At 38.8% G+C, this 24,212-nt stretch overlaps 1 protein-coding gene across 1 annotated transcript; it reads right to left on the bottom strand.

Moving 5' to 3' along the window:
* Window positions 1–1,103: 1,103 nt before the first annotated feature.
* Window positions 1,104–22,660, bottom strand: LOC119884575 (sodium- and chloride-dependent GABA transporter 2-like). The gene is made up of 15 exons (XM_038694961.1): window positions 22,460–22,660; window positions 18,577–18,786; window positions 17,678–17,812; window positions 16,416–16,556; window positions 15,518–15,599; window positions 15,053–15,185; window positions 14,424–14,558; window positions 8,510–8,613; window positions 8,180–8,304; window positions 7,017–7,129; window positions 6,690–6,827; window positions 6,159–6,261; window positions 5,684–5,784; window positions 5,232–5,402; window positions 1,104–2,451 (listed from the first exon to the last, which is right to left on the bottom strand). The coding sequence occupies exons 1-15, from the start codon at window positions 22,464–22,466 to the stop codon at window positions 2,311–2,313; spliced, it is 1,839 nt and encodes a 612-aa protein (XP_038550889.1). The 5' UTR covers window positions 22,467–22,660; the 3' UTR covers window positions 1,104–2,310.
* Between the last annotated feature and the right edge of the window lie 1,552 nt (window positions 22,661–24,212).

Below are 24,212 nucleotides of genomic sequence, written 5' to 3'. Positions count from 1 at the left end.
AATATCAATTAGTGTAGCCTTTAAGAGACGTAGGCTATGAAAATACCGGTAGCCTGCCCTACAAAGGATGAAAGCTGAAGGTACGATATTTATTTCAACTTGGATTCATTTTTATGAAAAATTGTTTGGATTCTTTTGATCGGTGGAGAAAATCAAGGAATGGACACATTAGGAAGTCACCACATATTTTTACTTATTCTTTGTTTGTTTATGGTGACTGGTATGATGAACTCAACCAATTTCAAGGATTATATTTATAGAATTCACTCATTTATGTTGACTTCTGTCTTTAAATCTATTAAAGCCTTATAATAGGTGGCATTTTGAGAGTTACGTATTAAGACAGATGAATATAGGGTATGTCGTAGCTTTTACACATTTTGATAAAAATTCTAATGATAATACACATAAAAAAGCAATAAAATAAATTATATAGTCTGCTACTGAATGTTATTGGATGGATGGATTGCAGCAGCTACTTGTTTACATACTGAGTCTAGACATATTCTACAGTGTATTGTTTGTATTACAATGTGTTACATACAAACATATTTTTACCAGGATCACTGAGACAATATGTTAACATTTTATTATGGAACATTGCATGAACTTGTCAATGCTTAACACCTGTCGTATATTCAAATACTTATTTATTATTATTATTTCAAGGGAATTGAGGCTCTATGATACAGTTGACTATAGTGTTAATCAATTACACAACTACCCAAAAGATTAAACACATTGTATTTTACTTAGTTGTACATGTTGCAACTTTGTACTGTGTTGCTATAAATGTAAAAGTACGTAAAACAATACATTTTTGAAGACAGCACATCATCTTACACAAACCACAGTATTCCTAAATTCCTAAATACTAATAAGTAATATCAAGTAATACTAGATTACCTAATGCAAATGAGGTATAACATAAATAATTGAATATTATTCAAGAATGGGATGTTACTTTAAATGAGAACTGTACTGCTGAAGTTTAGAATTTTTTTATCATCAATTTATACACATGAATTAATTTCAGACAATTCACACATTGAATAATAAATTGTAGGTCCCACAAAATATAAACATATATTTCAACAGAAATGTATGTTTCAAATTAAAGTATTTTTTATTTATCATAAAAAATTATTTTAGCGTAGTAAAAAGTTATATAAGTGTCCCCTATCAGTAATCAATGATCATATTTATTCCAACATCTGAGGAAACACTTGCTGAAGTTCATTATCATACAGCAGAAAAAAAGACGACATGAGAGATGTTCATTTTGGAATGAAACGCTTTAACCAGCCTCCCCTGTTCCATCTAAGTGGCACAACATGACTGCTTCTGGCACGCATTATAATGTATAATATAATATAGAGATAAGGCAACTAAATTAAAATCATGTGAATAATGAGAAGATTGAAACAAGCATGTAACATATTCATGTAACTCTGCAATGTTCATCAAAGCAAAATAATTTTTGAATAAATCAACATAACGTTAATTGTTAACGTTAAATAATTAAGTTGATTTGTGGTCAGTTCAGCTAAATGTAAATTTATAATCTAATTCTTCTTTTCTAATTTTCAAGTATTGGTTATTAGTATGATTTAGAATGAATTTTTTAATTAGAACATTTTACATCCTGAGGTGATAGCTCACTACCGTATAGTATATAAAAATATTTACACATCAGCATGATTGGATTGATAGATGGAATACTCTATACTCTCGTACTTTGTATGCATTACAAACATGCTTTACACACAGCTTTTATTCAAGTGAACATTTATGATCTGTGAACTCATGTGACATCTCTCACGCTCCATTCGCAGCAGCCAGCTGTAAGAATCAATACAGTAACGGAATGTCATGTCAGGCTACCTGAACATTAGAGATGTCCATAAAAGGAAAAAAATGCTTCCTTAGAAAGCAGACACGATCAAATGTAAATTCCTAGCCACTGTGTAACAACAATGGCCACATTTTTTGCAATGTACACGTGACTCTGCCACTGGCAAATCAGAAGGTAACACTCTCCAAAAAAGGATGTAACTTTTTAAGTAAGATGCCATTATATTGCGTGTTGAAGGCAGTGTACAAAGTAGAAAGCTCCAGCAGCAGATCAGCAGTTACAGGTCAGGGGACTCTTAAAGTCTGCACTGTGCCTGTTTCGCCACCTTGTCTGGTGAGGTATTGCAGAGAGAGATGGGAGGCGGCCAGATAGAGCGTCAAAGCTGAGGAGTGACCTTTGACCCCTACAAGCCTCTGATTCCCACCTCAAGTCTCTAGCAATGAGACTCCTTTTCATCAACAGGGAAGTAGCCGTCTAGTGGGAGGTGATTTCTGATGGAGGCTGTCGCCATCTGCTGCAAAGATGGCTAGCAGCCTCTCCTGTTCCTGCTTTGTCTTCGGTAACTCAGTGGACGGAGTGGTCAAGAGAGCAAAGCGCTGTGGATGTAAAATTGATAAAATGGTGGAAAATTAGTTATATATCAGTGAAATAAAATTGATGACATTTTCAAACAAAATATTTAATATATTGGAATCAATGTAAGTCACCTAATGATGCAAGCTGTAACATTATCTAAGAGATTATTCAATAGAATCAGTAATGCAATATATGGCAGTATAAAACAGAAAGCAAATGAGGAAAGAAATGGGTATAATGCAACAAAGGTTCGCCACTGAATTTTTAACCAGGGACATTGTTATTTGGTAAACGCCTTAACCACTAGACCACAAGAACTTTGTGGAACTAACCCTTTTAAGAATTTAAGATAACTATGATATTTAGGCTTTGTTAAAAATACAATACATAACTCTGTCAACTTGTTAGTTCTTACTTAATTGTTTGATTTATTTTTTATTACCACTTGGGGCAGTGCAACTGTAAACACAATATTGACATTATTTGAGTTGATCTGATTTGATTTCACTTGACTATAAAAAAAATTCTGAAATTTGCCTTGCATCACAAGACCTACACTGTTTCACATACATCAAAAACAAAACATTTAACCTATGCATTTAACCTGAACAAATAATACGAACATACAAGTGCATCAGAAAATGAGAATTGTGAAAGGTTTTCCATATATTTCATAATTTGAAACTTTCATATATTCTAGATACCCATAAAGGGAAATATTTCGTGCCTTTTTTGTTTTAATCTTGATTATTACATCTTACAGCTCATAGAAATCAAGAATCCATATCTCAAAATATTAGAATAAAGGACAAAATGTGGACCTGAGAAAAGCCTTTAATCTCTCAGTCTGGTTCAGTACACACAGCCAATATCATGGGGAAGACTCATTGACACCCTCCACGAGGAGGGTAAGGCACAGAAGGTTAGTGCTGAAACACAGAGTGCTGTATCAAAGCATATTCATGGAAGCTGACTTGGAGGTTAATGTGTGGTAGGAAAAAGTGCACAAGCAACAGGGATGACTGCAGCTTTGGAGGATTGTCATGCAAAGCTGATACAAGAACTTGTGGGAGCTTCACAATGCGTGGACTGAGGCTGGGGTCAGTGCATCAAGGCACAGACGGGTCCAGGAAATGAGCTACAAGAGTTGCATCGCCAAGCTACTCCTAAACCAGAGACCCATGCTAAGGTGAAACACAACTGGATCATGGCTCAGAGGCACTGGTCCAAAGTCTCTTTTCAGGTGAAAGTAAATTTTGCTTATCATTTAGAAATCAAGGTCCCAGAGTCTGTAGGACGAGTGGAATAGCACAGAATCCAAGTTGCTTAAAGTCCAGTGTGAAGTTTCCACAGTCAGTGATGATTTGGGTGCCATGTCATCTGCTGTTGTTGGTCCACTGTGTTTATCAACTCCAGAGTCAATGCAGCCATCTACCAGGAGATTTTAGAGCATTTCATGCTTCCATCTGCTGACAGGCTTTATGGAGATGCTGTTTCCTTTTCCAGCAGGACTTGGAAACACACACCCCACACACAGTGCCAAAACGACTAGAAACTGGTTTGCTGACTATGGAATTACTGTGCTTGGTTGGCCAGCCAGCATGCCTGATCTGAACCCCATAGAGAATCTACGGGCTATAAAATGAGAGACAGCAGACCCAACAATACTAGACTAGCTGAAGGCCACTATCAAAGCAGCCTGGGCTTCCACAACACCTCAGCAGTGGTACGGGCTGATTGCCTCCATGCCACACCACCATGATGCAGTAATTTGTGCAAAAGGAGACCCGTCCTGAGTGCATAAATTAACTTTTCAACTTTTCAAAAGGTCTAGATTTCTGTATTATACATTTTTTCTTCTAATGTATTAGAAACTTGAGATATGGATTTTTGATTTTCATGAGCTGTAAGCCGTAATCATTAAGAGTAAAACAAAATAGGCATGAATTATTTCCCTTTATGTGTAATGAATCTAGAATATATGAAAGTTTAATTTTTTTACTTAAATTACGGGAAAAAAATACTTTTCATGATATTCAGATTTTCTGAGATGAACCTGTATATTACATCAGACATTACAAATAAGTGGCCACAGTGCAACAGTTCAATTTAATCGCTCCTTTTACATTCAGTGCTAGGAACAGAGAGGCCTACCCAGAACCCAAACTCTGACAGACTGAGGAACAAAATAGTTCTTTAACCTGTTCAGTCAGGCCTGTGGGACTCAACAGACAACATTCTGTTAGCTTACACAGTTTGAAAACTTGACTCAAACGTTTGATCCATATTTTTTGAGCAAATAGCAGTCTAGCTTTAAGCTGACCATAGACAGCTGCACCATGCACTGATCGTACTGCTCCATACTGAATTACACTTTGTATTATTGAAATGATATGATAACAGGATCTATTTGTTTATCATTCAAATGACACACCACGTCCAGCAGATACAGAGCAACAACAACAATCATTTGGAGTTGTCTTTCTGGCTATCCGAGCTCAGTTTCAGCGTCTCCTCCTGAGGGAAATATTTGGGTCTTTAGCTGCCAAATGTTCCACTACATTCAGCTAGTTGCTAACTTCTCTGTCTGCCATTTGGTTCTGGGAAGGTAGTGTACAGTGGGTTTCTCAGACCCGGAAACAAGCTCAGTGACAGCAGTGAGAATGAACTGAACAGTTGAGCTGCAGGCCATGGAATCAAAACAATGAACTGAAAGGTTCTGCAGGGAACTGCAGAGTTGGGTTATTATTCACTGGCAGAGTCAGTTATTCATTTGCATCTAAATTTAGGCAAAACTTACCTCTCTCAGTGTTCCAGGGGTGTAGTACAGTTTCACTGCTACCCAGACAGGAATACACAGCATGGAAGACAGGGCCAGGGTCCAGCCTATGCCATTGCCCCACCATGGGTATACATATTCATTGTTATACTTCAGAGGTGAGTACTTGATCAAGGCAAATGCAAAGGTTCCCTGTTTACAGAGACAGAGAGAGAGATTTCATGGTCTGTAAGGTTAGATGCTGACTATGCTACATATCTGATATTTGAAATACCAGTAAAGTAAATAGCTGATCAAGATCATTAAATTCTGTCTTATTTTTTAACATATACTGTAGATAAAGAAAGCTTTATTTAACCATTTGCAGAAGTTTGTAAATTGAAATGTATTTTCAGTGTTGGCCAGTAGAGGATGCTCTGCTTTCACAAGAGTAGCGTAAAAGTATGTATAATACAAATTAATGGGAAACCCACAAAGCATGTTGCAGGGGTGAAGAAAAGCCAGCAGTATTTGATGACAGGGCTAGGGCGATAGCCAATCATGTCCTCTATGTTGTCATAGAAACGGTCCGCACCTAGGGGAGATGAGGGAAACACAGTGGCGACATTAATATATATAATATATATATATATAATCATCTAATATCTATCATCTGTGTCAAGATTCACTCTATTTGAACAGCAGAAATGTATAAAGAAACACATTACATTAAGAATCTTCATGACTGGCAGGAATTGTGATTTTCTTATTATTGGTTTTCAGTAAATAAACCAAATGATTGAAATAACACCCCCTTCACTCTACCTTATGCCTCTCAATCTATGGGTCCAAGAAACAGAGCCTGTGAGGCTGTGTGGACAGGGATGAATAGTGCCTAGGAAGAATAAAGCCTTTGTCTTTTAAATACCCCCTTCAAGTATTCCAGAACAGCCTTGCTAACACACTCACCATAAATCCAAGCAATGCAAACAGTCTCAAAAACAGCCACAAAGAGAAGGCACATCCCACTGGCTGCATAGTAGTCAAAGAGCTGGAAGATGTACATGCCTCCCTGTGGAGACAAACATGGGTTTAAAATGAAAGCCATTTTATACTGGAAGACAACTCTGCAAAGTGTTACACAGCAAAGCTTTTGTTGAAAAGACAACACAGAGATAAAGAAACATTTGGTGGCATAACAGGATTTGAAGAGAATCTGCTGTGGACCGAAGGCTGCTAACAAGAAGCAGCATGAGTTTGGTAGATTGTCATCAATCTCAAAGACAAGAAAGTTTTCTTCTGTTAGGAGTGAAACACAAAAGGGCTCCATCAAGCCACAGTTGCAAGTAAGCCACTGTTTCTTATGTTCTTTGTATTATTTTATTATAGCTGATTAAAGTGATTTTACATAGAAGTTAGTGATGTACGGTTACCATCCTTTGGGCAAGAGTACATGATAATTCTATAAAAACATTATGAAGTGAGGTGACTGAGACCAACCTCTGTCAGCATGATGAGCCCAAAGAGGAAGGACACCACAGCCACTGCCAGGATGAAAAGCTCCCTGCGGTTTTTACGCCGGAAGGTGGAGGGATACATGTCCACCATGGCTGTCACCAGGCTCTCCACACACACAAACTGATCAAGAAAAAAGTACAAGATATTTGTATTGTTTATATGTGTGTATGTATGTTTGTTTGTTTGTGCATGTGAGTGTACTGTGTGCTGCTAAACAATGCTGATCCATGCACATTTGCTAGATAAATAATTCACGGTACTTTGTGATCATTTGAAAATGTGATATTGTGCTGCAAATGTTGGTCTCACCTGACTGTCTAGTCCCAGAAAAACAATCATAATGAAGAAAAAGCAGGCCCATAGAGGGGAGAAAGGCATCATGGACACAGCACGGGGATAGGCTATAAAGGCCAAACCTGGACCTGAGTTAAACAGATTTTAAATGTCATTTTCTCATTAAAAATAGCATTATTGGTCATTCTTGCTCAAGTTCTGAGTTTGGATTGTATCATATCAACAATGTCATTAAAACCATAGAGACAATGTGCGAACCATGCCATGGCTTTCAGGGAACATTTTTTTTGGGGGGGGGGGGGGGGGGGGTTGTTTTCGCACATTCCCCTAAACCTGTCCTGCTTGCTAAATAAATCATTTTCTGATCATCTAAAGTGAGTGACCTTTATGATATCAAAATGGTGACAGAATAACATATAATAACATATAATAATAATAATGTCTGTATCTTTTAAGTAAGTAAACTAGTGATGAATCACCCTCATGCATGAATCATACATCAATAATAGCCTCATTTTACACATGATCCATGATGATGAGGATATATTGGCACCTTGCGCTTGACCACTTCACTCTCTAACTCTAACAGGGACACTTGCTACTAGACTGCCCTAGACTGTTTATGCTGCTCCCTGATGAAAGAAAAATGTTTCTGCTGATACCTGTTCAGAAAAAAACCCAATAAAACTGGACTCTGATGGTAGCTAGATAAAAGGTAATGCCCTGGCAGAGGCAAATAGCTTTAGTTTTATATTTGATTTGATTACATTAATGTTTAAGTTGAGATTTACAAGAAATATTTTATTGCTACAATGTAAAGGGAATACTGCTGGTAAAAAGCACCTTATTTGTTTAAAGTGTTTGCAAACCACATGTTATTGCACTTTTGTGTATATAGTAGTCCAGTACTTTACAATTCATTATTTAATTTTGCGCATAACAATGCAACCCAGCACTATTTTTACAAATATTTACAAAAATGTGAGGGGTGTACTCACTCTCTCTCTCTCTCGCGCTCTCTCTCTCTCTCTCTCTCTCTTTCTATACATATATATATGTGTGTGTGTGTGTGTGTGTGAGTTTGTGTGTTTGTGTATATATATATACACAGTATTTTGGTTGAATTGCAGTGCCTCACTTTTAGCATAAGAAAGAAAAAAAGTAAAAGAAAAACGAACCAGATTCAGCCACTTCTGAGATGGGCACGTTCTGCTCATAGGACATAAATCCTAAGATGGAGAAGATGGCAAAACCTGCAACAAAACTGGTACCGCTGTTCAGGAAACAGAGGCACAGGCAATCCCTGGAAATAACACAGAGGGGCACATAACAATTAAGAACTGCATTAACTGTTTTAATGGGCTGGGACCCAACATTGTCTGGACTAGAGATTTTACTCCTTTCATGTAAACTTTTATTGTAATTTAAGGTAAATCAACAGGTTAAATACAGAATATAGAGGTATTGTTCTGTAGTAAGGCAAAATGCATTATCCTTTCAGTCCTGACCTGTAGCAGTTGTTGTTATATTTATTGTAGCTTCCCAGGGCGGTGAGGCAACCAAGGCAGATGGCATAGGAAAAGAAGATCTGAGTTCCAGCATCCATCCATACCTTAGGACAGAATAGGAACAAGATAATCAAATAGAGAAATATATTTAACAATTAATAATAATAATAATGATAAGTAATAACAATTTAAACACAGGTGAACTCACATAACATTTTTTGTTTTAGTTTTTTGTTATGTTGACCTTGAGGTGTCCCATGGGAAAAGTTACTTCTGTCTGCTGATCAGGACTTTTTTTTTTAAAGGGGCTATAGTTTTTTAAATGAAATTAATTACTTTTTTATTGCCTGTGTGAGAAGGGTCTGTAACCTCACATAAAAACGATCCACTTGCCGGGTTATTCTGTTACCTCTGACACAGTCAACATCGGAAAGGTGTTTGAGTCACAGAGAGACCTCTTTGTTTTGGATATAAAAACCGACACAGAGTTGGCTTTCATCCTTTTGGACAGGTAAACTAACATTACTGTGAAGCATGGGAAACGTATGATTTTTTGCTTTAGTTGGCTCAAGTTAGATAATGTTAGCTCGCTGGCTAACGCTGACTAGTTACTAACGCTGACCAGTTACTAATGCTGACCAGTTACTAACATTATCCGCTGCAAAATGTAATATTGTGGATTTCCACATTACCATTGAAGCCACACTTATGAGAAAGGCCTGTGTCTGCTGTTTGTTATGGAAACATTCATTAACAACACAAAAGGTAATGTCATGAAACACCAAATTCTTACTACATCAAGTGTTAGGGACTGCTCTCCACCACAGCAGCACCAGAGCCACAGACAAGCTAGTTGTGGAGTCTTTTCAACTAAGTGATGTCCCTTGCAAGGCTGATTTTCACACAGCCTTCTATGTACCTTTTCATATTAAAGTGAGGTGAGTCACCTCCTCTCACACACCTCATCTCTTTCTAAAAACACAGTCCGACTCCCCATGCATCAAATCCCGAAACTCCATACCCCAAAACTCTTAACCCCACCACTATCCTGACATCACCCACCCAGCAAAGAATATTATCCATCCCAGTCTGCCTAGGCATAAAGTGCAGCGCTTTTCCAACCTCTCTTTGAAAACTCACTCACACTTCAAAATTCAAATGAGGTTTCTCTTTATGCTTACAATTCTAGCAGAGTGCTCCCAGGGCACTGGGGCATGTGTTAGATAGCTGGCAGCCAGCACTAAAGATCTGATTGACTGGGGGCCCAACCAACAACATAAGCTCTGGACACAACATAAGACAAAGGCAGGTATTCCCAATGCATCCACTCCACCAGCCTAGCTTGTCTTGGCCTGCACACACTGGGCTTGTATTCATCCCCTGAGCCCTGAGAGGGATTGAAGAGGCCCCCTCTTTTTCACACTGGTTGCAATCTAACAGCAAGTAAAGAATAAATTGAAAAGTCCATGTTACCACCACCCTCCCCAGTCAATTCTCTTTATTCAGTAATGAAAAGTCCTTAGCATTCTGCTGCACACATTATTAAATGATACTGTACCCTCAATAAAAACTGCAGCAGCATTGCTTGTTTGTTAAAACTGCTTATGTTCAGTTTAAAAATATGATGTAATGTAATGTTATTAACACTTGAGGGCAGCAAAAACAAGCTGTGTCACAACACTGACACAATTATTATAATTGAAGTTAAAGGGGCATTATAGAGTTTTCAGCGGCCACTAGCGGTGCGGTTTTAACATTGCAACCAGGTATGCATACTTGCTGGAACTCATGAGCGAGCATAACCCGAAACACAACCGCTTTCATACAGAGATCCTGCAATCAACGCAGAAACACCAGCATGCAGTATGTGGCTTTTCTCCAGACATGTTCAGGCTCAGTTTCTACCAAGGAAAAAAAGGCAGTGTGATAGCGGCTATAGACAGACAGGGAGACAGCTTCACAAAACATGCTGGAAACTCAGGTAAACTCCCACTGCAATGTTACAGTATCAGCTGCTTGAGGTTGAACTAATCCATGCTCGTTACATGATAATGTTACATTTACTGCATTTAGCCGATGTGCTACATTGTTAGCTCGCCTGTTTGCTTTTCAGTAACTAAGATTACTATCAGTGTATCTTTCACCTGAGGCTCAGCAATGTCAACACAGCTAAATGTACTGGATGATAACGAAAAGGTTAGTGAGCTAGAATGAATATTATAAATGAGATTGTTGTCACACTTTACAACAGTTAGTTTAATGTAGTGAACAACGGTGTGGATTTGTGCATTTTACATGGAATAAATGTGGAAGGAAAACCCCTGTCTCACCTAAGTGTGACATTGTCCAGGACAGCTGAACTTTCAATGACAGAGGACTGCAGTCTCCAAATACTCAAATCTACTTAAATCTTTAGTTACCTGATTACGTTTGCCTCTATTTGAGCAGTTATGTTAACTGTTGTTGCTATCTGTTGTTGATATTAGTGCTGAAAAGAAGTTACTTGTGCAGTGTTTTTATTTTCAGCAAGACACCCCTTCATCTGATGTAATCAATGCTTGTGCATAATACTTTCCTACAAAATCCCTTTAGAAATGATGACAAAGAAATGTTTTACTATACTCTTAATCGCCAGCTTGAATTTAAGGATGAATCAACAAATTCTCCCAGTTCCTAAGGAGAGACGATCTTTGATTTAATCCAAGCTTTCCTCATGTAACCTGAGCTCCCCCAAGTGGGCGAAATAAGTATTACATGCCCTCGTCGGAAATGCCGTTAAATGTATAAATATCCTGACCACTAATGTGACAATTGTTTCCTGTTACCAAATGCCTAGAACAGTACAACCATTCAACCATTGAGGTTCGATTGTGGAAAATGTTTCATTATAATACGTGCAAATAGATTTCTTTTCTTTAAACATTAAATTTAGAAAGGCAGTCCCATGGGAAACCTGAGACGCCCCCTGGGGAACCACGCCCCAGACAACAAAAGAGCGACACGCGACCTCGCTTCGCTCTCCTCTCTTCTCTTCGCTGTTGGCTCTGCCACCCTGCTCGTCCCTCTGGACGCTTCGGCACGTGTGGCGTGCCTCGCCAGGCAACGCCCAGACTCGGCCAGCGAAACAAACAGGCCCTTTGTTCGCCTGAAGCTACACACCTGAAGTGCCGCGACATCGATCTGCCTTCAGTTTGTTTTATTTTCTTTATTTCTTTTGTTTGTTAAAGTTATCAGTCCGTTAAGTTACACTGGACTAATTCAGGAACGACCAAGTTCCATTTTAAGCCTTTTTCGTCGAGCCAACTTCACCGAGGTCAGACCAAGCCACGTGGTCTCGCCAGCTACAACGAAGGAAATCTGAAAACAGCCGAATTGCCAGACGGAGGAAGCGTTTTCAATCAGACACGGAGAACCCTGGAGAATCCCTAGCAAAAAGCCAGGATCGGCAGCTAGCGTGGGACCCGTGCAACAGGCCAAAAGCAGACTGTTGACAAGCAGTAAGACTCAACACACGTTCTGTGATCAGATGTCCATTTTAACTCCTAAATCATAGCATTAGTTTACTTTCAGTAGCTCTTCTATGCTGTATGAGTCAAATGCTTCCCACAGTCGAACCTCCAGGCTCATTGTTCAGCAAATGTTTATGTTCCCTGTATCCAACCATCTTTTTATCACCTTAGTTAGAGAATAAATTCACTGTAATATAATCAAGAGCTGTGTGTGTTGCCTATTTATAGTTCCTGCCAAGAGAATTGACCCTTTAGATATGAGACTGACTGACTGATTTAAGATAATTGAGCGATTATTAACTAACTGATCACTAGTAATAATTGTATAATTATTCAAAACTACCAAGAGGTCCGGAGACTCTAGGATTATAACAACTCCGGTGGTGCCCTTAACGAGGAAATTCTGATTTTATGAATGTTAATTCATAATTGGGTATCAATTCTCATAAATTTATTTATTTAAAATGCATAACTAATAAATTTAGGTCTACTACATTAAACTTTACTGTACCGTTAGTGGATCTTCCTCTGTGTTATTGTCGGTGTTTTGTTGCATTTTTGTATATTATATGCCTGAGTGGTGGATAAGCTGTTTACCTGAGTATCGGTAAAAGACAATAAATCTAAATTGAAAGCAAACAGCGGCAGATCTGAGCTAATGTAGCGTTAGCTGGCTGCCCTGCCTTACATCACTATAGCGTTAGGCTAGTAAACAAATCGCTCCCCATTTGCTTTTTACCGTTACATCCTTACTTGCAGGCTAAGTCAACGCTTTGACCTCATACCGGTTGTACACAGGATAGGTTAGTTGGATGAAGTAATGTGGAAAGTGATACAACTTTGTACTGGATAACATTAGCAACTGCTCGCCGTTAGCCGGCGAGCTAACATGACTCTCTCAGTGTTTCTCCAGCCTTTCTGACGTTCACTTTGTTTTTACTAAGCTGATTAAAGACTCTTGAAATATGATGTATTTCTTCCAGGAGGGAAGTCAATAGAAAGCTTTTAATTCCTAAAATGACATCCTTATACAAAACCAATAATGGTTATACCAGATGATAGCAACTTCCTCCACATGGTCCTGATTTAAGCAACAACTTTTGGGTCACTGGTCAGCATCAGTATCTCTACACTGCTGCCAGATTTAAAGGGAAAATTTTGCACATTTTATGTAAATTTCCAATCAGTGTTGATCATTACTATATTGACAGAGAAAGCAGAGTTTGCCAAGTAGTTCTTTATTTGAAGTGCAGTGACGTAGTTGTAAAGAAATAACGACAGGATACTCAAGCTTCAATTTCTAGCTTCCACCTCTGGGTAGCCAGGGGGCATGCTCTATATGAAAACTCGCGTTTCCAACTGTTAAAATGGCATTCAAAAGGGCAGAGTGTGTGTGTTTCTGCTGTGTGTAAATTTACTTGATAGATATGTTCTGACACTAACGTTATAAGTGAGAAAAAGAAATGGTCAAATGCAGAAATTAATTTTTTTGGCATTGTTTTGTAACTTTGATAGCACCCTGCAGCTAGCTTGCTCAGAGCTCTAGTGGTAGTGGACTTGAAGTGGTTGTGGCGTTCACACTACGTGACTGATCAGTGACAGGGAGACACACACTACACGAGCTGACAGCGGCTCTGTCATCGGACGCTGATCTCCAAACCACGTTTTGTCAAGAAAACACACATGAAATGCGAAACGGGAAATGAGCGATCCTGCACACGAAACAGCTTACTTTGGCTAGCCTTCAACTCAACAGTCAATCATGATTTCAGTTAAATGCTAAAGTTGCAGTTACTGTTACCTTGTCTGTGGTCCGCTGGCAGAACACCGGGTGCTTTCCGATCAGGTGCCGTCGTGCTGTGGCCGAGGCGACATAAGTTTAATTTTACGGTGGACGGACGATAACATTACAGACTTGTTGTTTTCTTTAGCTTGAAATAATCCCATACCTTGGACACTTTCTTCTTTGTCCCTGGCATAAGCGCGATGTGCGACAGTAATAATAGTTAATAATAGTATGGATTAAACAAACACTTTATGCAAAGAATTTGCATTTAGTAATCGATTTAATCAATGAATCGTTTGCGCCCTAAATGCAGATGGCATTACTTTTAGTGAGCCTGGGAGAATGAGCTGGTTTTGCATGACCCGAAACTTTGAATAACTTAGTTCTTAAAGTTCTTAAAGATGTGCTGAAAAAATTTTATGAGTATGACCAGCATGGATGTCTAATTAATCTGTATCCTGAGGCAGTAAATTACTGTTCAAGTTTTAATCTTAAGGCATCAAAACATTTTGGAAAGCATTAAAATGTTTTGCATTGTATCTGCTAGTGTAAGAGTTTGTGTTTCTATGAATGTTCAAGATAAGAAGGCTATAGGTCTGGAAGTGCATTTCCATCCTACCTGTGGGTCAGACAGCCGTCCCAGGTCGGGGTAGAGGTAGAAGTGGATTCCCCTGGAGGCTCCTGGAAGGGTGACTCCTCTGATCAGCAGGATCAGTAGCATGGCATAAGGGAAAGTGGCTGTGAAGTAAACCACCTAAAGGGAAACGGTAGCAGTTTCTAATCAGAAATATGTCTACAAGACCTATGGCAATGCCTCCCTTTCTGAAATTCTACCTTTATGTGTTTATACTTAAATTTGACTGTTATATTGTGTTAAATCAGTGACAATGTTATACAAGGTTCTGGAAAAATTATTAATATATTGTGTTTGGTGTGTGGATTTTCAGTTGATGAAGTTTGAGTTAGGTGGTAGGTAGGTCAGTAGGTGCCAATCTTTGAGCATTTAGTCATCGTGGCTAACACTGATTATGCTAGCTACCCAGTTTGTGTATTATTTATTATTTTTGCCTCTATTTCATGCATAAGGAGGGCAGACCTGGCCATGCAGCAAGCATATATTAAAACCAGAGCAAAGTGTAAAAAGCACTTTTATAAGTGCTGCAGAATGCCATTGAAGATATGATCTGACTATCATATTTCTATTGTATAATTAATATCTGTCTGTGATGAATGAAGGAGAGGTTTCACCTTGCCAGTAGACTTTACTCCCTTCCAAATGCAGAAGTAGCAGATGACCCATGCAATGGCCAGACAGATAACCAGATCAGTATTCAGAGAGCCAATGTGATCAATACCTGGGGAAATTCTCAGCACTCTTCGCCTGGGACACACACACAAATAGAACAAACACTAGAAATAGTTTAGCTAATCTTAGAATTGATTATATACCACTTTTAGCGTATGCTCACACTATTCCAGTATATTCCAGAAGCTAAGAAACTATAGGTCTATAAGCAATTCAAAAACCCTTGTAGCAAAGCTACAACACTTCAAAACCAGATGTATCTAGTCTAACAATCAAACATTTTTAAAAAGCCAAAAAAAATCCAGTATTTATTTAAGAATAGAAGATTAAATTACTTATTGAATACTTGGTGATTATCTTGGCACCTAAGGCCATTTGAGGACATGGCCATACAAAAAGGCACTTACTCCCAGAACTCAATGACGGGAGAGGTGGTGTTCTCATGGTGATTGATGGAGCTATTCCCCCTCTGAAATGCCATACAGGAATCTTGAATGAAGGAAAGACAAAAAGACATTCAGTCCTGTGAAGAAATCCAAGCTTTCTCTGAGGTTTCCAAGTTACACACAGGCAAGCGAAATAATGCCACCACTGAGATAGAGAAGTGAAATAGCGCAGGGACATTCACAACCTTAAGATACAATTAAACTATAAATTAATAAATGAGGCTAGGGAACACCAGAAAATAACTGCAATATTTGAAACATTAAAGTTTATATAAACCCTAGGCTACTACAGGTCTATAGCCATGCTAGCAGTTCAATGCTAACATGCTGATGTTTAGCAGTTATGTTGACCATGTTCACCATTTTAGCTTAGGGTGTTAGCATGCTGATATACACTAATTAGCAAAGTACAGCTAGAGCTGATGGGAATGTCTTTGTTTTTAAGGTATTTGGTGAAAATATAAACTTAAACCAAAATACTGGACAAGTTAAAAATTTAACTTACGATAGCGACAATGACAATCACCAAAATTAGTAATTAATCCTGAGGGGGAAATTAACATCTGTGCAAAAAAAACAGGAGTTATTGAGACATTTCACTAAAAGTCCAAAATGTCAACCTCACGTTGGCTTTATAGGAAAAGGAAAGGAATCACCAAAGTCATTAGGATTCATCTGTGGACCATGAATGTTGAGATATTTTAGTATGGCCAAATGTGTTGGACCGACAGACGGATTCTGTCATCCTCAGTTGACTAAAACGTTTATTCAGACCTCCATAATCATGTCAAAATGGAGACTTTGGATTTGTCTATCAGAAGCACATCTTTTGCTTTTGGCATAGTGTCATGTGTCTCACCTGTGTTCCAGGTGTTGTTGCAAGAGGCCCAGGGCAGATCCCAAGTGAAAGAGTTGGAAAGGTAGAAGATGGCCCAGGCTAACACAATGATGTAGTAGACGTTAAGCAGAGCAACAATCACCTGGGTGGCATAACCCACTCCTGGAAATAAAAAAAAACTGTATTATATATTTAAAAAATTGGGTTTGGCGTGTGAGTTGGGACCAAAGAGAAACTCTGCATTATGGCTTTAAACACCGCAGTATGTGCAGTGGGGTCATCTTAATTTACTGAAATTAGAACAAATCAGGTAGAAATAAGGATGTGCATGTGCAGAATGTATCAATCATAACAGTCTCTACCGTTTAAGGTGGGCGAGGCGGACTTATTGGAACTTTCTGTTCACACTATGCCTCAAAGACAGCTTGGATGGCATAAAACAAGCACACCTAGGGTTGCAGTGAGTGTACTTTTGTGCTGTACTCGACAGCAGAAGAACACTACAAATTTGATTTAATTTGCAGCTTCACATGTAAGAAATAACTGTAGTTTATCTCAAATGACTCACAGAAATTATTTTGAATCCATGACCAGACAGTTTCATTCAGAAAAAAGAAACAAGACAAAGAGGCATAATTTAACTTCGGAAAAAAGGCCATTGCAGTTTTTGATTAAACCCACCCTCAGCTTACTGTTGCTGCACTTTCAAATGACTGTAAAGTAATTTAAATGCAAGATACAATATAATAGGCACAGATTTGGCAGGAAATGAAACAGTGCTGGTTGCTTTGCAGCCATCACAACTACATTTACCACCATCCCACCTGCATACGTACTGGTTTGACACACAACCACAGACACACAAAGTCACACATATCCTGTATGAACAAATATGCATAGTGTACACTGAAAAGGATACACGCATGTCTGAAATTCCTCTTTCATCCCACACATACATGTTTAAATGTTGTCACTGGTTTGTTCTCATAAATCTTGGTATGTCCTCTGTGGTACACAAGCAACCCATTGTTTCAGAGTAGCACACATACCGTCATCATTATATCATTACGTTTACATGCAAAACACCATGAAGATGGATAATCCCCCACACTTACATTTTTAAAAAGTACAGGAAACATCTTAATTATGTCATACAAGTGTAAAATAAACAGATCTTGTCAGTGCATGGCTCTAGAACTCCTGGGCTCTTGGTGTTGTAAAGTGTTTTTAACATAATTAAACATCCATTAACTCGATTTTCTTTTAGGAAATTGATAGATTACCTTCAAACAATGGGCAGATTTTTCTCCAGCAGGTGATGCCTCCCTCACTGGTGTATTGACCCAGTGCCGTCTCCAGGAAGAAGACCGGGATCCCACAAGCAAACAGGAAGATGAGGTATGGGATAAAGAAGGCACCTGTACAAGCACACAGATTATAAGGAACAGTTCTCAGATACCTTCAATATGGCCTTAAGAAATGTAGAGTAGAAGTAGTAGTAGTAGTATCTATCTGTCTTTCTTTCTTTCATTCAAAAATAGATTTAGAAAATAACCATTTCTACATTTAAAGCAGTCTACTGGTATACAAGCAAAGATCATGACACAAAGTAATTCGAAAAATTATGTTAGTTGAAGAATTTTACTTACTATAGGACATATTGTTTGTCAGTTTTAGCCTTTGACAGGAAGCTCACATGTAGGTCTTTCAGTCATTAGCAAACTGGCTACAAACATTTGTTTGACTCCTTTCCTATTTTCAGTTAAACCTTGAACTTCATTGGAATAGATCACATATTAACCCTTGTATTATCCCCTTCTAAGCTAATTCAAAACCGTTTCCTCTCAGAAGATTATTTTAGCTGTTACACAATTGGTTGCAAGCAAATGCAAAGAAGGAATTTTCAGTAACCACCAGAACCCGTATATTTATGGTGGAACAATTTAACATTTCTTTCAACAACAAAATGTGTGCAGTATTATGGTGCAGCCAGGACTGCTAGCAAAGGGAAAGAAAAAGGGTACTACACCTACTGATTACATGTCCCTACAGATCAAAACATGTTTGAACCAAGTTTTGGTTGCAATCCTGCCCCACACCCCTTTGATGTATGAATAACTAAATGCAGAAACTCAAGCTTTTGCGGGATAACAAACAAGAGATAAGTAATTCCAGCACTCACCTCCTCCATTCTTATAACATAGGTAGGGGAAACGCCAGACATTCCCCAGACCAATAATTTCTCCGGCCACTGACAGAACAAACTCAAGCTTGTTGCCCCACTGACCCCTGTCTACCATCTTCTCTTCTGTACTTGGCACGATATCCAGGGGCCTGCTGTGCCCATTGGAGGGTTCCACCTTGGACATGTTCTCCATGTCATCTGTGCGTCCTATCACATCAGAAAGAGTGAAAAAGAAAAAACAAAAATTACACAGGAGAAACACATATGTGTAGCCTGCAGGATGACAATGGTCCAAATGTCATAGCAAGGCTGAATGCAGCTGGAAGTTCATCATTTCAGGCATCCTGAGAAGCATATCTGATTGCTTTGTTTTTCAATGCCAGTTCATTGGACAAAGAATACAAAAGACAATCCAATGTTCTACAGCTCAGTTTTAATTTATAAATTTTACTTATTCACCACTAGAGCTGGGTTTGTCTAAAATCAATATTGTCACATTGATATTTTTCAGTATCGAGATGTAAATCACAATATGGCAAATGGAAATGAAATTTTACAGTTTCAAGTTACAAGTTTTATGTGTAAAACAACAGCTTCAATAACTAATTTTGTTAATTTAGTTAAAATAAGAATTGCTCCAAATCGTACATTTTATAGAAGGGAAACATGCTATGACCAAATCATCACAATATGATTCAACTGACTGACTGAATAAATTATATGAATTATTGTCCTGCCTTTTTCAGCGCCAGCTAATTCAAAACATAGCAGCTAGTCTTTATGCGTACACTCATAGCCAAACATTTTACTCCAGTACTTAAATCACATCATTGGCTCCCAGTACAAAACAGAACCAAGAAATTTCACCAAGTAATCCTTAAAGCACTGAACTGTTTGGCTCCAGTTGGACTGATCAGGTCTATTTTCCTTAATAGATGCTTATATGTTACTGTGTATGTGTGTCTTTTTCTGTTACTGTTGCATTTGGTTGTATATCATTCATAATATTTTAATATACATGTTACTTTATGCAGTTTTAATGTAAAGCACATTAAGTATACTTGTAGTAAAATCTAAAAAATAAAATAAAATGTAAAAATAGTTCCCTGCCGTGTAAAGGGGTACTCAACGTACTTAATGCTTGGAGAGAGAAGAAGGAATATCAGGACCTGGTCTAGTTCACAAGGAGAATTCCCATTGTGTATGTGATGTGACAAATATGCCTGTTGATGAGTTGGTATGTTATTACTTTTCCTGTGTTTGATGAGGTCAATAATGACTTGATGTTACGTGACCGATGACCACATTAGAAGTTAGTCAAGCCCTCAGCCAGACTCTGTTTAGGGGCCAGTGCTGCTGAAAGAATTTCTCTCTGTGGAGGAAACACACAGCTCACTGACTGTGCTCAGTCCTGTCAAGTTGCATTAAAAGGCCTCTCACCAGCCCTTCTGTTACCCCCGTTCCTCTCTCTGAAGCACATCATGGTCACTGCTGCAGTCCAAATTCAAACAAATTGGTCATCAGTCTGCAGGAGACATGCTCGAGCTAATTCAGTCCCAAGAATACATGTGGACACCGAACCTCCTTCCCTTCCTTCATGCACACAAACAAACATGTTACATGTTGTGTAACCTGGACTCCCAGGACCAATGAAACTGCTTGTTTATTGTTTTTTTTTTTCATTCGGAAAACAACACGGGGGATGGAAATCCCATTTTGCCAGAAGCCTTGTGTGAAGCCACTTTTAGGAATGTGCTCTTACTGGCAAAGGGCAGAGGTGGAGCACAAGAGTGACTCTGTGTGTGCTGTTTGGATGGGGCTGGGCGTTGGACACCCTTTAGGAGCCAACATCTTCAGCACTGGAGCCAAATTGTGGCCTGAGGTAAAAATAGAGCCCCTTGTTTTCAGAAGGTACTTGGTGGGAATGAAGGCTTGGTGCAACAAAAGCGGAGCAGCCCCTCTGTTCTGTGCTGGCAAATGAGAATCCTCACTGATTTTGCAGCCAGATCACAGTTTACCTCACTTTTTCACAGTTTCTATGTGGATGCTGGGAAGCTCAATTCACAAGCCAAATAAATCACTTCAAACAGTCCTTTTACATGGTGAGACTAAATATGATCATTATTTCTAGTAACATAGTCAGGCTGAAATAGTTTTCATACATACATGATTATAGAACATCGGAGAGGCACACTGTGAGAAAATATGCTAAGACTGAGAATGAGCTCATCTAGGCACAGTGGAGCTTTATCCCAGGAAACAGTGCCAACTTCACCTCTCTCTGAAAAGCTGCGGACTGACTGAGGAAGTGACTGACAGACTGACCTATTAAATGATTGACTGATTGAATGAATGTCTGGCTGACTTACTGGATATCATTGGCTCTGTTTTCTCCCAATACAGTCATTGGCCTTAAAAGAGTAGAGATTTAGCATTGCTGCCTCAAGTTATGTAGCTTGAGGCAATTTATCAGACTTAACACAACTCCCTCTGGAGCCACACAGGGCTTTATTCTTTAGGCATCAACATAACATCAAAATCAAGATGCTGAGCTACATGCATGCCTTTTGGAAAAACTCTTCCGTAAATATAGGACATTAGGGGCATTTTTCTGAAAGGTGTCTCTAGTACAGGTCAAGCTATCCAAACCATCAAATAAGATGGTTGAATACTTTACCATCTGCATTGTGGACAGAGGGAACAAGCTGTAAACACTGTTGACATATTATTACAAGTTGATTATTTACATATCCACCAGCTACAGAGGAACATTAACATTCATTTTTTCTTACTTGCAGTCAAATGTAAGTCCAATATTGACTCGTTCTTTAGCTCATCCTTCTGTTTGCCACCAAATTCTGAGCATAATGTCTGCTCCTCTATGATAACCAGCTAATCCCAAAAACCACCAAAGGCTACACTGATACTGTAGATCATTCAGACATTAGTATGGTACATAGTCTTATTCATAATATCAATATACTGTAAGTAGGAACAAAAGCCTGAGAACAGGGAATAATCATGAGTGTTTTCTGGCGTCTCATGGACAAAGGCAGTAATCAAGCTCTTCTTCTAAACATGTGTCCTCTACCCTGAAGCTCCCACAGTTGGATAATCGCAGGCTAATACATAACTGGATTCGTTACATAAGACAGGGACATCAGTGTCACACATCTACATGTACACCATAAAGATTTACAGTTGCAGCATGTGATGTTGAATACTTACTGTATTGTACATCTAGATGGAAGTTATGACTTAATATAATTGTTTAACCTTTGATGAAGTTCAATAATCTGCTATGATTTCCCATCAATTTTGTAAGACAATTTTGAGTATTTGATTTACAAGTAGACCTTTGATTGCAAAATAATACCCGTGTTTTATGTGACATCACTAGATGTGAAAGAAAATGTTGCAAAATGAGTAACACGTGCTTATTAAGTTATTTATGCACTGATGAATTACATTCCATACAAGCAGATTTGCAATTGAGTCCAATTTGATCTCCTTTCTGATCACAGCATGGTACAGCATGATTATCAGCATGGAAAATGTGCTGGATATGATAACAAAAATTATTAAAGTTTTGACTCTTGGATGTCCAGTCTTTGCACCTGAGCATGTTTTAATACTGCAGACCTTTCATAAGATGGACAAACCCATAGTTTACTTATATTGCAGCGATTTATCAAGAAAATGAAATATGCCAGAGATCCTTTAAAACAATAGCTTTCACTGAGCACAGCTGTCAATAAATAAATAAATAATAAGATGTTTATGAATTGTTAATTATATCTCTACACAGCAATAATTTCACTTATCCTTCTCTGACTGGAAAAAAATGTAATCATACAAGCAATAATCAAAAGGCTCTTACCTTTCATAATGCTGTCCAATGACAGTTTCAAGAAGAGAGTGGGGCACCAAATATAGGCCTGCTGCAGTTTCAGGTTTCACCGTATACACTATATAACATTCATGGAGGGGCGGAGATCTGAGAAACAGAAAACTTCAGTGCAGCCTGCAGTTAGATTTTCCCTCTGAGTTGCCCCTCTCTGAAGACCCCCCCCCCTCCTTTATCCAATACCATTCAGACACCCCCCCACACACACAGTGACTCCCCACAGCACACTAGAGGTCTGTGCTGTCTCAGCGTGGTGGGCTGATTGCGTAACCTTTTGACACACGCATTCTGCCAGTGCCTCTCTGTCCAGAGAGCAACCAGAAATTATGGGGGAGAGGCTGGTCAGACATGTGTGTGTGTGTGCATATGTGCAATGATCTCAAATATTGCTGAGATTGGTTTGAAAAAGATTTATCCACAAATCCTGTAAATCTTAAGTACTTTGTGCACAAGAGTTACAATAAGAGCCTCCAAATATTTCAGTGGCCTTTTCTGATTGAGCGTAATTAAAACATCACTCCTGCTACATGAAGCCCCTGCTCCAAACACATTCTTAATCCAGCCCCCCTTAAAAAGTCTTTATTCCCTCAACTAGATTCCATCCTAACAGACCGAGTAGACCATTCACAACGACCCAGTAGCCCATTCAGAACATTTTCCCACCGCAGGGGTCCAGAGGTCACAATCCAGAGGGTCTTTATGGAGGTGGGGATGGGGGGGAGGGAGTGCTCTGCTTCTCCTTTTCCTGTCTCAAATCTTTCAGCGTTAGGTCCCCAACCCCCACCTAAAATCATATTATAATTCAAGACACGCACAGATCAGCTCTCTATAAAATGAAGCTGTTTGCCTGACTTTAGTTTTTCGACAGTGTCGACTTTTAATCTATGAACCAACTTGTTTAACCTTTTTTGAATCCCTTAAAAAAATAACTATAAAAACATGAATTAACAAAGCCTTGAAAACTTTTATTTTAGTAAACCTACTGTAATTTATAGAATTTTTTGTCAAAAATCGCTGCAACTGGTATGGCTGGTGCAAGCATGGGGACAGAAATACAAAGGTAGGACAATGCAGGAAGCTTCCGGTCTGAAATGCGAAGCCAGTGCGGAAGTCCCTTAAACCTGCATTCTATTGAACGGACAGCAGGGAGCGACTCTTCTGGTGCAAAAAGAAGTCCGTTCCATTAGAAATAATGGTAAAATGACCCTGCTTCTCAGCACTTTCCTAATGGGTTTATGGTCTCAATCGCTAGTTTCCGGTCTTCTTCAATACAAATTGATGTTCATTTAGTAAATTATGGTCCCATTTAAAGAAAAATAGACTATAAAGGAGAGTATGCTTCAGAGCAGGATTATCTATGATTGACAAGTTGTTACCATGGCGACCTGTCAATCAGGCTAGAGTGACTCGTACCTATGGCACTGTGTAAATGTAACCAACGCTGCTGAAAAAGCATATTAGGAGCTGGCTGTTCACTTTCTCTGGTGAGTATATTTAGTTTTAAGACTGTTGTTTGCTAGACAAAGCTGTCATCCCTGTTAAATACCAGTTAATGTGAATTACAGATGCACCTGGCTAAGCAAGCTAGCTAGCTCCACACACGGCAGTTAGCTCCACCATCTTGTCCAAATATGGTCACTTCCAGGCACTTCCTGGTTGCAAAAAATCAACTTGCCCTATTGTCCAAACTCGCGGCTTCAAAACGGCACTCCACAAACCAACGTGA

The sequence above is a fragment of the Micropterus salmoides genome, unplaced genomic scaffold (assembly GCF_014851395.1).
Source record: "Micropterus salmoides isolate LMB-PRFRI ecotype aquatic unplaced genomic scaffold, ASM1485139v1 Ms_hic_scaffold_355, whole genome shotgun sequence".
Classification (NCBI taxonomy): domain Eukaryota; kingdom Metazoa; phylum Chordata; class Actinopteri; order Centrarchiformes; family Centrarchidae; genus Micropterus; species Micropterus salmoides.
This window is presented reverse-complemented; position numbering and strand designations above follow the sequence as displayed.